The 13,286-nt window shown below is 51.1% G+C and overlaps 1 protein-coding gene across 1 annotated transcript in view; it reads left to right on the top strand.

Annotated features, from left to right (window-relative positions):
- Positions 1 to 11,016, top strand: part of Bcr (BCR activator of RhoGEF and GTPase) — a 53,138-nt gene extending 42,122 nt beyond the window's left edge. Inside the window, exons 18-24 of the mRNA XM_041647523.1 lie at positions 1,593 to 1,652; positions 2,769 to 2,878; positions 4,641 to 4,780; positions 6,290 to 6,424; positions 7,316 to 7,421; positions 7,747 to 7,909; positions 8,321 to 11,016. Coding sequence (XP_041503457.1) covers positions 1,593 to 1,652; positions 2,769 to 2,878; positions 4,641 to 4,780; positions 6,290 to 6,424; positions 7,316 to 7,421; positions 7,747 to 7,909; positions 8,321 to 8,410 — 804 coding nt within the window. The 3' untranslated portion in view covers positions 8,411 to 11,016. The remainder of the gene's footprint in view (positions 1 to 1,592; positions 1,653 to 2,768; positions 2,879 to 4,640; positions 4,781 to 6,289; positions 6,425 to 7,315; positions 7,422 to 7,746; positions 7,910 to 8,320) is intronic.
- The last annotated feature ends 2,270 nt before the right edge of the window (positions 11,017 to 13,286 follow it).

Below are 13,286 nucleotides of genomic sequence, written 5' to 3' on the forward strand. Positions count from 1 at the left end.
TGACATGTTGGAGTTCCCGTAACCAATAGGCCCCGGAGCGGGAGCTGTTTTTCCCATATACTGACCAAAAAACAAAAGTGGAATGTGAGGATGATGGGAAGCTGGGACCTTGGCTGGCCCCACTGTAGGGCGGAGCTTACCCGGGAGAGCCTGTTCAAAAGGAGACAGAGGCAAGGAGCTTGCCACTGTGCTGCTGTTCAGCTCCTCAAGCCTCCTGCCGCCTGACCCCCATCGCCATGCAGGGTCTCATTCGGTTTTTCTACCCCAGCCGGGCAAGCCGCAGCCGGATAGCCTCTGCTGAAAAACAGCTGTGTGCCCGAGGCACTGCCCTGTGGACCCACATCCGATGTCTGGTGTGCAAGGGCAAGGTGGGCCAGTCAGGGCCTGGGGTCCCAGGTGGGCTGGGAAGGGTGGGTTCCAGGCACCCATGGCTCAGGTGGCTGCTCTCCCAGTCTTAGAAGAATGCTATCACTCATCACCTTTGCCTGTTCTGGGTTTCTAGGGATGAGGGGGTCCCCGTTATCTGTCCTGGGATGGAAAGGGAAGGTTTGTCTTTCTCAACTTGCTTCTGAAGAAGGAAGGGACGCTGCTGTCCTTGGGCAACCAAGAGAGGTGGGCCCTGGGATTCCTACAAGGAAGTAGGAGGCAAGAACGGGAGTTTCTCCACACCACAGATTCCCACACTGAAAAGAGGTTAATTCTTTGTGTAAAGAGCCTGGGAAGCTGTGGTGGTTCTTTTTTAATCTCTGAATTTGGGGTACTAGAGATAAAAATCCAAGGCTCTTTTTGTTCGTTTGTTTGTTGTTTTAGTTTTTGATTTTCGAGACAGGGTTTCTCTGTAGCTTTGGAGCCTGTCTTGGAACTAGCTCTTGTAGACCAGGCTGGCCTCGAACTCACAGAGATCCGCCTGCCTTTGCCTCCCGAGTGCTGGGATTAAAGGCATGTGCCACTACTGCCCGGAGAAATCCAATATTCTTGTACACACCAGCAAGAGCTCTCCCACAGAGCCACCCTCAGTTCATGGTGTGTTTTCAGAAGCCCTCCGGTTGCTTATGTAGCCTAGCTAGTGGCCTCTCCGAAGCTCCCTGTGATAGCTAAGGGGTACTCATCAGGCAGGGGAAGCAGTGCCATAGATGGGGGGCACGTGGCAGTTTTGAAGACTGCTTATTCAGGTGACATACAGTAGGGTCCTATAGACCGACTGCCAGACAGCGTTCTGCAGAGGTCAAAGTGGGAGGGTACAGTGAGGCTTCCGTCTGATTTTGGGGTGCCGCTCTATGCCTTGATGCTCTTGATGCTCCGCCCTCCCACAGTCCCCACTGAAATTAGTTTTCATCCCAGACTGCCCTGCATTCAGATCTGGAAGCCCCTCTGACAAATACAAGGACGTAGGCTCCATCTGTGGCAGGGGTGGAGAGCAGGGCTCATGGCAGTGAGCTCTGGCACTCTGAGGTTCAAGAACTGTCTAACAGGTCAGTCCGCCTCTCCGGCTGCCATCAGAGAGTATAGGACAGCAGCAGGTGTGGCCACTGCTGGGCAGAGCCTCCAAGCAGTCCTGAGGGCCTCTTCTAATCATTCATCCTTGGTTTCAGTTGGACCCCCAAACGCTACAGGACAGAGACTGGCAACGGACTGTCATCGACATGAATGGGGTAAGTGCCCACGGGGCTCTGTTTGCGCCTGTCTCCCACTGAAAGTTAAAGCAGACCCAGTTCCATCCAGAACAGTCAGAAGAAGGCTAAGCCTGAGATATTAGCTGGAGAACAGGCTCCAGAGGAGGCCTTGTAGGTGGGAGGAAGGGGTACCCCACAGGAGTGCTGTGTACACGGCAGAAGGGGAGACCTCCAGAGCAGACACGCCATACACAGGTTGCCACCCAGACCCTGCGTGTTCCATCCTGAAGGAAAAGATCTGTATTAGGAGCCCTGGGACGGCATCTCACAGAACACTTCAGATCCACTGCGGTCATCTTTGGCTGTCTCAGGGAAATGGAGCCAAAAAGATTGGGACTAGAGCAGTTTTAGAGATTTTCCCCCCTTTTTCTGATGATTTGCAGGCATATAAGCAGTCTTGGACACAGGCCCAAACATAAATATGAAATTTATTATTATTTTATATATAACTTACATGCATAGCTGTGGGGGGTAATCTTATGCATCTTAACTCATTAGCAGGGAGGTCAGTTGGGTGCAGAACCCTGCACGTGCATCACGGAGTTCAGGGACTTTACAGTTTGGTAACAGTTTAGATTTCCAGATGCAGATGCTTGACCTGTTGCTTTTGCTGTGGATCCTTCTTTGAGGGGTGGCGGTGGTTTGATTGTTTTGTTTTCTTTTGCTTTGTTCTGATACTTTGAATTGAAGGCTGTACCTTGTGCGTGCTAAGTTTGTGCACCACCGCTGAGCTACTCACTCCAACCCCACTTATTTATTTTTTTAATTATTACTTCAAAAACTAAAGGGGAACAGGGCTGGAGAGACAGCTCAGGGGTTAAGAACACTGACTGCTCTTCTAGAGGATCCAGGTTCAATTCCCAGCACCCACGTGGCAGTTCACAATTGTCTGTAAACTCCAGTTCCAGGGGTCCAATACCCATGGCAAAACACCAGTGCACATTAAAAAAAAAAAAAAAAAGACTCTTACTCCAACACCTCATTATGTGGCCTTGATTTATTTGCCCTGGGGGTGAAAAGGTTTCTTGGGCTAGGACCTTCTGGACCCAAGAGGTCCAGAGGGTGAAAGACCCATGCCCTCTCTTTCTATCGCAGATCGAAGTGAAACTTTCCGTCAAGTTCACGAGTAGGGAGTTCAGCTTGAAGAGAATGCCTTCCCGCAAACAGACTGGGGTCTTCGGGGTCAAGATTGCAGTGGTCACAAAGTGAGTGGCGGGTGATGTGGGCTTGTCTGTGAAGGCATGCTGCAGGCAGGTCTGAGGGAAAGGCCTGTTCTCTTAGTGCCTGGCCCTGCTGGCTGCCTTTTGGGGGGCGGGGGGGGGGGGGTTATGGAGAGAGGGGTAGCCCCAGGGAAGACTACAAGTCTTTGCTTAGCCACCTCCTGTGTTTATTGCAAAACCAGCTCAGGAATGTCTCACCTCCTGGTCAGGAACTGCCCAAGTGCAGGACTTGCTTCCCTCGCTTGGGATATGTTGTGATCCCGAGTTCCTGTTGAACAATTTGAACCTCGGCCCTCTTGTTATGAGCCTGTTGCCAGGAGATGCCTGTTTGTTGGTTTGAGGGCAATTCTTGGGGATACAGGCCACTTCCTCCCAGACTTCAGCCACTTCCCCAGGATGGAATATTGGCTGCACCATTCATTGTCCGGCGCTGACATGTGTCCAAGCACACTCTTGTCCTCTGAGAGATTCCGCTTCCAAGCTGTTCCAGAAAATGAGGATGACACGCCCCTCTCTTCCCCCATGTAACTATGGGGTTGGGGCTTGGAAGGGACCTGGTTGTGTGTGTCTGAGTCCGGCTATGAGTGAAGCCAAGTTCGTGTCTCCACACAGCAGTGGTTTCTAGCTTCAAAGCGTTCTCCTTCCAGAGCTGTACCAGGAGGTCCAGAGGCTGTCATAAGAGAAAGCCTTTAAAATGGCAAGGTGCCTGGGTACGTGCAGCATGTCCCAGGATCGCTATTGCTGAGATGAACACCATGACCAAAGAAACTTAAGGAGGACAGAGTGTATCCATATGACTGTTCATCACTGAAAGAAGTCGGGGCAGGAACCTGGAGGCAGGGGCTGATGCAGAGGTAGTGGAGGGGTGCTGCTTACTGGCTTGCTCTTCATGGCTTGCTCAGCCTGCTTTCTTTCTTTTTTAAAAAAATTTTATTATTTATTATATATACAATGTTCTATCTGTGTGTATGCCTGCAGGCCAGAAGAAGGCCCCAGACCTCATTATAGATGGTTGTGAGCCACCATGTGGTTGCTGGGAATTGAACTCAGGACCTTTGGAAGAGCAGGCAATGTTCTTAACCACTGAGCCATCTCTCCAGCCCCTCAGCCTGCTTTCTTATAGAACTCAGGACCAGCAGCCCAGGAGTGGAAACACCCACAATGGGCTGGGCCCTCCCTATCAATCAGCTAATTAAGAAAGTGCCTTACAGCCAGATCTTATGGAAGCATTTTCTCAATTGAGGTTCCCTCTTTTCAGATAACTCCAGCTTGTGTCAAGTTAACTTAAAACTATCCAACACACAACAAATGCAAGGTGTTTACCCTATGCAAACCTTAGCTCTCAAGGAGCCTCAAGGGATTCACTGCACAGCGTGCAGGCGCCTGGGCCAATACCCTGCCCCACTTCCTGTCTTAGAGGTGAGAGTTTTTTAGGATTCCAGGAAGCTTTTGGTCCATTCACAGCCTAGGAGCTGTACTTCCTGGGACATTATTGCCTAGGAAAGCTCCTAGGTTGAAGATGAGCTCAGAGCACTTTCCCAGCATCTGTGAGGTATGCATGTGTGCCCTTCCAGCACCATGGAAGAAAATAGCAAAGCCTCCTGACCTTCCCATAGCATTATATATAATTAACAATATGATTGGCTGCTTCAGGTTCTCAGAAAGTTAAGAACTCAGCAGGAAGGAAAACTTGCCCAAGGTTACATGTGTGACCTTGAACTGTACACACCTTCCTCTCCCCCTGCAGGAGAGAGAGGTCCAAGGTACCCTACATTGTACGCCAGTGTGTGGAAGAGATTGAACGCCGGGGCATGGAGGAAGTGGGCATCTACCGAGTGTCTGGAGTGGCCACAGACATCCAGGCACTGAAGGCAGCCTTTGATGTCAGTGAGTATTGCCTAGCAGTGTGGGACAGATGGTGGTGTCCACACTGAGACTCCCAGGGGGCCTAGAACATCAGTCTCTCTCTTTTCCTTCCTTTCTGTTTTATTATTGAAGAGTACAAGGCGGAAACTGGATGCGGCAATATGAGCCTGTGCTTTAACATCCAGGAGGATAAGCCAGGAGTAGCTACTGTCAGCCTGGACTACATGAGTTCCAAGCTAGCTTTAGCCTCATCGTGATTTCCTGTGTCAAATAGATAGATGATTGATTGATGATTGATTGATTGATTGATTGATTGATGGTTGATAATTAGTACCTATAATCCCAGTATTCATGAGGTAGACACAAGGATTGCTGCAAATTCAAGAAGAGCCTACAGGCCTTTTTTCTTTTTTTTTTTTTTCTTTTTTCTTTTTTTTTGTTTTTCAAGACAGGGTTTCTCTGTTACTTTGGAGCCTATTCTGGCACTCACTCTATAGACCAGGCTGGCCTTAAACTCACAGGGGTCCACCTGCCTCTGCCTCCCGAGTACTGGGATTAAACACATGGGCCACCACCGCCCAGCCTACAGGCCAATCTTATGGAAGAATTTTCTCGGTTGAGGTTCCCTCTTCCAGGTATATCTAGGTTTGTTTCACCTTGACGAAAACCAACCAGCACAGGGTCCTTACCCAGCATCCCCAGAGAACAAGAAAATAGAAGCAGGACTTGACAGAGTCTTTGTGCCGCTTTCCTGACCTGGGCCATCAAGCACCCTTTGATGAGCCTTGCTTTCCTGACCTGGGCCATCAAGCACCCTTTGATGAGCCTTGCTTTCCTGACCTGGGCCATCAAGCACCCTTTGATGAGCCTTGCTTTCCTGACCTGGGCCATCAAGCACCCTTTGATGAGCCTTGCTTTCCTGACCTGGGCCATCAAGCACCCTTTGATGAGCCTTGCTTTCCTGACCTGGGCCATCAAGCACCCTTTGATGAGCCTTGCTTTCCTGACCTGGGCCATCAAGCACCCTTTGATGAGCCTTGCTGTACCTTCAGCTTCTCTGGACAACCAGAGCAGGCCTGCTGTCCAGTGCACAGGACCAGTGGCCACCTAAGTCCAAAGAAAACTCCTAGTAAGACCACAGAAATGACCTTAATAACCCCAGGGCCTTCCTGTCGAAAGAAGCTGCCACCCAGGCAGCTGTTTGGTACGGAACAGAGTTGCCCGATTCCTACCTAGGCTCCATGAGCTCTGCCTTCTCCTGCCCTGGCCTGCCTGGCTCTGCACCTCGGTGGCTCTGCAGCTGGACTGCCCTTCGCAGCACAGAGCAGAGACATGGGCAGAGGTGTGAGATACTCTTGTTTCCCAGCAACTCTGCCCAGACTCCATCACACAGACACTTAGGAGAAAGAGGACAGACTACATAAAGGGGCTGGGCACTTACATTTAGCAACATGGTGATGGTCACATTAGCTTTGGCAGGGTTGCAGAAGCCCAGCCTACATAAAGGCTCCGTTTCTATGTTCTTTCCAGATAATAAGGATGTATCCGTGATGATGAGCGAGATGGACGTGAATGCCATTGCCGGCACGCTGAAGCTTTACTTCCGCGAGCTGCCCGAGCCCCTCTTCACTGATGAGTTCTACCCCAACTTCGCAGAGGGCATCGGTGAGCATTGCTGGCCTCGGCCTTGCGGGAGGCATCCCCCTCCTTCTTCTCTCTACTGCCACTGTTAGGAGAGGGAATCAGGACCATTCCCCTCTACTCTTCCATATTGGAACCCGACCTAAGAGAGCTGGCTGTGTAGGAAACAAAAGCCAAGCCATCTGTGGGTTGTCTGAAGCTACCTCTCCTCTCAGTACGGCCAGAGGGTATCAATGTCTCCACTGTTGTATCCAGCTGTGGGACCCTGATAGCTACAGCATCCCTTTTAGTAGAGCAGCATTGAATGGATGGCGTGCCAGGCCAAAAGGAACCCCTAACACTTAAACCCCAGGTCCTGGCCCAGACAAGCAGAGGTTCAAGTCAACTTGAAGAATGGTACTCAAAGTGGCCACTGGCACAGACCAGCATAGCTCCTGCCTCGCCCTTAGGATGACCCAGCCTGTAGGGCCAGTTCACCAAGTGCCCCTTGGGTGCACATGAAAAAAGGGAAACTCCCAGGGACTGGGGCAGAGGCCTTTCAACCCCCCAGTTCTCTTTATCCCGACTCTGTGTGCTTCCTTCAGAGTTTGGGCTCTGTAGGTCTTAACAGCAGCAGAAAGTGGCCCTGAGCACAAGCAGCAGCCATCAGGATGCCTGTTGAACAGGTGCCTAGGGTGCTGTTGACCCTTTGAGATGAGAGAAGGCTTTCCGGGTATCTCCCATGCCATATAAACAGCCGCCACAGGGTCCTTCTCAGTGGGGGTTAATCTAAGCTGTGTAAACCCAGACAGTGATGGGTCTGAACTCCATGGTGTCTTCCCTCCTAGGCTTTGGATACCTTATCTGACATGCTTAGGAGAGGTCTCTGGCTTGTGCTATACATGACCCTGGAAACTAAGCTTCCTCTCTCTGTAGCTCTTTCAGACCCTGTTGCAAAAGAGAGCTGCATGCTCAACTTGCTGCTGTCCCTCCCAGAGGCCAACCTAGTGACCTTCCTTTTCCTTCTGGACCACTTGAAAAGGTAGTGCCTGTTCTCCCATGCAGCCCAAGACCCCAGGAAACGGGACACCAAGGGCCTTTTCTCCTCCCAGGTCTGCAGTTGTTTCCCACACTAGGGGCCAGAGCCTTTGCCACCCTGTCCCTCTGCACCGTGACATTAAGTCAACAGCCAGAATTGCACTTGAACTTGTCCTTTACTCCCAGATCGTGGCTCTAGAGCTGTCCCAGCTGCCCACTAGTCTTGAGTTCTCTTGATCCTGGGCTTCTCGGACCCTGGGGTGGAATCCTTACCTCTGCCCTGAGTGTGGTGATGTTGAAACAGGATCCTCTGCTTTGGCCTTACACAGGGTGGCTGAAAAGGAGCCAGTGAACAAGATGTCCCTGCATAACCTCGCCACAGTCTTTGGCCCCACGCTGCTTCGACCTTCAGAGAAGGAAAGCAAGCTTCCTTCGAACCCCAACCAGCCCATCACCATGACTGACAGCTGGTCCCTGGAGGTCATGTCCCAGGTAGAGGAAAGACTGTAGTCAGTGTTACCCTAGCTTGATACAGGTGGTCTCAGCCTACCCCAGCCTGGGTCTTGTTAGTCATTCCCAGCTCTACTGCAGAGGCCTACCCCCTACCCCTGAGAGGGCCAAGAATGAAGGACCCTGGCTACCTCAATTCCCTCTGCACCTGACTAGATTTGCAGGGCCCAAGACCCAGCCCACCTGCTGGTCTTTGGAGTGCACATAGCCTAGGTCTTAAGACTTCATCATGTGTAGTCGGACACCCTCCTAATCTGGGGTGTATTGATGTGTGGGGCTGTTGTCACTGACAGGATCTCTTAGCCCCTGAGCTGGGTGAGCCAAGGTGAGCTCCCCAACCCCAACCCAGTACACCCTCTTACCTGTCTGCCCTTCCCTTCTCTGCCGGGACAGGTCCAAGTGTTGCTGTACTTCCTGCAGCTGGAGGCCATCCCTGCCCCGGACAGCAAGAGACAGAGCATCCTGTTCTCCACCGAAGTCTAAAGGCCTGGCATCAGTCGTCTCATTAAGAGGCCCTCAGAATGACCTGGAAACCTGTGACGAGAGAATCCATCCCCGGAGTGGGAACGGGACTCTTCTTGTGGTGTAATTTAACCATTCCCAAGCCCTGGGCCATCTGTCAAGAGACAAGTACCCAAAGCTGAAGGCCCAAGGGGGCCTATACAAACCATGCAGGTGTGTCTGCAAGTCCCAGGCTGGCCCCAGACTGTACTCTTCCCTTGTTGCCGCCAGAGGGCACCCCAGGCCAGCCCATCCGCCAGCCTGCATACAAGGGAAAGGTGACGAAGAGAGTGGTTTTTACGAATCTAATTTATCATAAGAGTTTTAAGAAAAAAAAAAAAAATCTCTACTGGATCATTTGTTCCGATGCACCCTCTCTGGGGAATGGGGACACCACCAGATCCCTCACTCTTGTGTCTTGAATAAACACTGCTGCTGCTTCATATTGTGGGGGCCACAGCCATGTCCCTGTGTGGGTGGGGATATCTCCATTTCCCTGACTTGGAGTTCCACTGTCTGTGTACCAGGGCTTGAGACGCCGAGCCAGCGCTGTAGCCTCTTGACTCCTTGCTGCTTGCTTTGTCCTCCTCCAAGGCTGTCTGTGCAGAAGTAGGTCAGGCTCCTGTTGGCTGATACTCTTGTTTTTGCTAGCTGTGCAGTTCTCAGGAGTATGCTCCATCGCAGCCCAGAAGTGTCCGGGGACCAGACACAGGGGGAAAGGAGGTCCTGGCCATGCACCTTACGGTTCCTTCTGCAGGGAGAGTGGCCGTGTCCACTGATCCCCATCGCCTACCTGGCACCTGTCTCCCTTTTGGCTGACAAAGGCTGTGACTTCTCTGGCCTGGCTCTGACTACTCTCTCTGTCCCTTGTTGTCCCACATAAACATCACGTGATCCCATCCTTTCCTTGCCCTCAACTGAGCAGACTCAGTTAACTTTTGTAGAGGTTTCTGCTCCGAAGCAGCAACTTGCTCTAGTGGCTTGTTTTAAAACTTTGATCTGAACTAGCTTTTGATACTTGAATATTTTTAAGTTTTATACATAGTTTCTAATTTTTTTCCTAATGGATTCAGACACCTAATATAAGATACTAGAATGTACACCGTGAAATGAACGGGCAGTGTCCCACACAGCATTCTGTCTTCCTTCGAGAGCCAGCTTTCTTTTTGCTTGGAGTCATTTCTGATGTCTCTGGGACATCAGAAACATGGGAAGAAGGTAAGGAAAGTCAGACCTGGGGTGGGAGCAGACACCCCAAAGCAGATTGGAAGCCAACCCACCTTCCGAGAACATCTGGGAAAAATAAAGCCTGTATTCGGGCGAGAGTTGGGATAGTCTCTTCCTGACCACCCTAGAGAGTAAAAAGAGAAAGGAGATACCACCAATTATTTTCAAGGAAGAAATCCACAAATCCTTGCATCGATTTTAAAAAGGTCTTAGAATCCTACACTTGGGAGGCTGGGGCAGAATTGCCGTGAGTTCAAGACCAGCCGTTGGCAGCATAGAGCTTATTGGTCCAGCCAAGGCTCCAATGCAGGGCTTTGGGACAGGAGTGTGGAGTAGACAGGGAGAGAAGAAAGACTGTAGACTTGAATCCCAAACTGCTCCTGCAGTAGGGCATGACTTGGGGGGTATAGATTGCTTGTCACAGAGGACTCTTGCACCTGGTCACATACCCCACGGTCCCTCCCACGTGTGGAAGGTGGTGGGTATGTCCACGTACAGCATCTGCCAACTCCACAACCCATGGGGATTCCCAAGAGGCAGGGCCATGTATTCCCCTACCGTCTGCTCTTGAACCTGCTCAATGTATTGGGCAGGAAACAAAAGGCCCTGCAGGGTCTCCGTCTGCATACAGTATTTGTTTAGTTGGCCTTTTTTTTTTTTCTCAGCAGAGCCACCCTTTGGTCTGCCCTTGAGCATTTTTGAACCCAGTGGGCTCCTCCATCACAGTCCATCTCAGTGGCGCTGACCACTGAGATGGGAACCCTGCTGAGAAAAGCCAAACCCAGCTGTTGCTTCTGCTCCCTCTGTTGTCTCTTGATTTGCCTCTGTCACCTTGAACTGGAAAGCAATATAGCAACGTGCCAATTTGCGTTCCCTCGGCCTCTCCTTCCTCCGTTGCTCTTTATTTATAGAGGTGTTGTTTGATGATGGAATGGTCACTCTTGCATTGTTCTAAAAGTGTTCCTCCGCCATCCGGCCATGATGGCACTGGCTGGGGTTGTCTCTGTTAACTGTCTCACACCCTGCAGGCCTGTAGGCTGGCAAAGCCACGGTGGGGCATGGAAAAGGCATGGTGTTCTGCAGGAGCGGGATAACCTGGCTTTCCCTCTGCAGAGAGAGTGATGGCCCAGAGTCCATCATGACTGTGCACCAAGCACGGCTGCCAGACTCTAAAGGAAGAAATGCTACTTTCTTACCTTGGAACCTGGGTCCGGGGTACAGTGGGCGTGGCTTCATGGTGGTAACCTGGCCTCCCCAGCGGGTGGATGGTTTCTTAGCTGCAATCTTGCTTTTTTGAGCTCAGCTGTCTGTACTACCCCTGTGCCGGAAGGACCCACGGACACTCTCATTAAAGTCTCCTGAGACTACTTCAGTTTGTGGTGGTTTCTAGACGGTCAGTTTCCTCTGAGTTTGAACCCCCTGCATTCCTGGGGCTTGACAAAACTAGACGCCGCGGGCATAGAGAGGTGCCAGTGGTACAGTTGCCTTCACTGTCCAATCAGGCCACGGGCGGGGGGGAGGGGGAGAAGGGGCCTGTGTGGACCATGGTGGGAAGTCCTGGTTTAGTGGAATCGGGTGCCCACAGGCAGTTGCCAGGCAGGCAGTTGCAAGATTCGGAGTAGCAGCTGAGTCCTCAAGCATGGGGCAGTCTAGTTTGGGCAAGGAACATAGCCTTGGCTAAGGAGGAGAAAGAGGAACCACATAGGATGTTAGTCCTGACCCTGCAGGTGGGGGAGATGGCAATAGGGTAGCTAGCCAGTCCTGCCTGCTCTGCCGGGCCCTGGTTCTCACCTATACCCATACCCCCGTTTTAAGCCCCTTAGCCTGCTGGGATTGCAGGTTGGGGCAGCTGGACCCGACCTTTGTATGGCATGTAGAGGAGGTGACACTCTTAGCTGCCTCTAGCCTTGCCCTCAGAACCTGCTAATAAGGAAGCTGAAGCTGGTGAAAGTGGGCACGGGATATGGATTCTTCCTTTGATAGTGGTGGCTTGGGAAGAGCCTTGTCATATCCGACTGTCCTTTGACATTACCTTTGACAATACCTCTAGCAAGTCACCCTAACGCTTCCCAGAGCAAGGCTCACTTGACAGAGATTGCAAATGGCCAGCCAAGGAGGGGCGTTGAGCAATACGATGTTTCAGTGTGACTCCGGCCTGCAGGGTTGCTCAGAGTAGACTCTCACTGCTCCATTCACCGATTGGCGGGCTGGACAGTGATCACCCTGAAGGACCAAAAGAGCTGCACCCTCACTCTTGGATCCTGAGAGGTCTCAGATGCCCTAACCCCATTCCCACTCCACAAGTACATAGATTGACCTTGGATCCGCCCTTCCCAGGAAGGGCTTCTATTGGTATTTGACTAAGTCCAGCCTCTAAGAGGTTCCAGTTTATGGTCTCTTCCATTGTCTGCCGGCCCTGTTTGGGAAACTTACACGCATGCGTATATTCATAGCCTGTTTTGCATCTCTTACTTTCAGGCAAAAATTGCCTCCTCACCAGGCTTCTGCATGCAAGGGCCAGGTCTGTCCAAACCCAGGTCAGTGATACGACCCAGGGGCAGGATAATTAACTGTACCTCAAGTCTGAAGTTATCAACACTTCCAATAGCCTTTCAAGAAGAGGTTCTGAACCTGTGGGTGATGACCTCTGGTGGAGGGGTTAAACAATTCTTTCACAGGACCATAGGAAAACAGGTTTGTATTATGATTCATAACAATAGCAAAATTCCAGTTATGAAATAGCAACAAAATAATTTTATGGTTGGATAATTTTATAGAGTTCCACAGCATGAGGAACTCTATTAAAGGGTCGCAGCATTAGGAAGGTTGAGAACCACTACCTTGGAGGAAAATGGAGTAACCCCATTCTACATAGAATCCCAGATCCTGCCTGTGAGCAGACGCTGGGGTCTGTCTTGCCTCCCTGTCAACAAATGTACCAACTTTCTGCAAGATGAGACCTCCACCAGCAGCCTTGGCCTGAACAGAATGGTGTTTATTGATGGGGGCACACAGGCTGATTTTCCGGCATCATGGTCTATCAGAGTCATAGAAAAATTGCAGAAGGGCTCTCCATGACTCCTCTACCCCAGTGTCCCAGTGGTCTTAAAAGATGTTTCATGGGTCTGAAGATTGGCCCTTGCAGATATTTCTGGAAAGATAAACAGAAAGATCAAGGCGGTGACAAACTGCTCTTGAAGAGGTCCAAATGGCCTCTACTGGAACAGTGCCCACAGGCCAGCAAGAGCTGAGCAAGATCCCAGCAGAGGTCAAGAGAGCTGTTGGGGTTTGGCTCCCACCCATCTGGCTGAATAGGAGTGAGAGAAGCTGACAGGCTATAGTCAACTTCCAGGCAGAGTTCTGCATCACCCCCACTCCTTACAGAAAGGCCAGCCAGGGATGTGACGGGCATGCACAGAGATGAGCTCTTAGAGACTCGCGTCACATTCGTAACCAAATTAGAAAAGGCACCAGTTACTTGAGGAAAAATGGTGCCAGAACTCCCTAAACCCAGCAGCCCAGCCTGATATCAGATGGTAATAACATTTCAAGAAAGGCTTCAGAGCTCCCCAGGTTATGTCTCTAGCTACGGAAGTACTTCGGAGGCTTAATCTACATTCCTGTCCTATGT

This window comes from Microtus oregoni, unplaced genomic scaffold, assembly GCF_018167655.1.
Source record: "Microtus oregoni isolate MIOR12 unplaced genomic scaffold, Mior012 000183F_ref0000375, whole genome shotgun sequence".
In the NCBI taxonomy this organism is placed as follows: Eukaryota; Metazoa; Chordata; class Mammalia; order Rodentia; family Cricetidae; genus Microtus; species Microtus oregoni.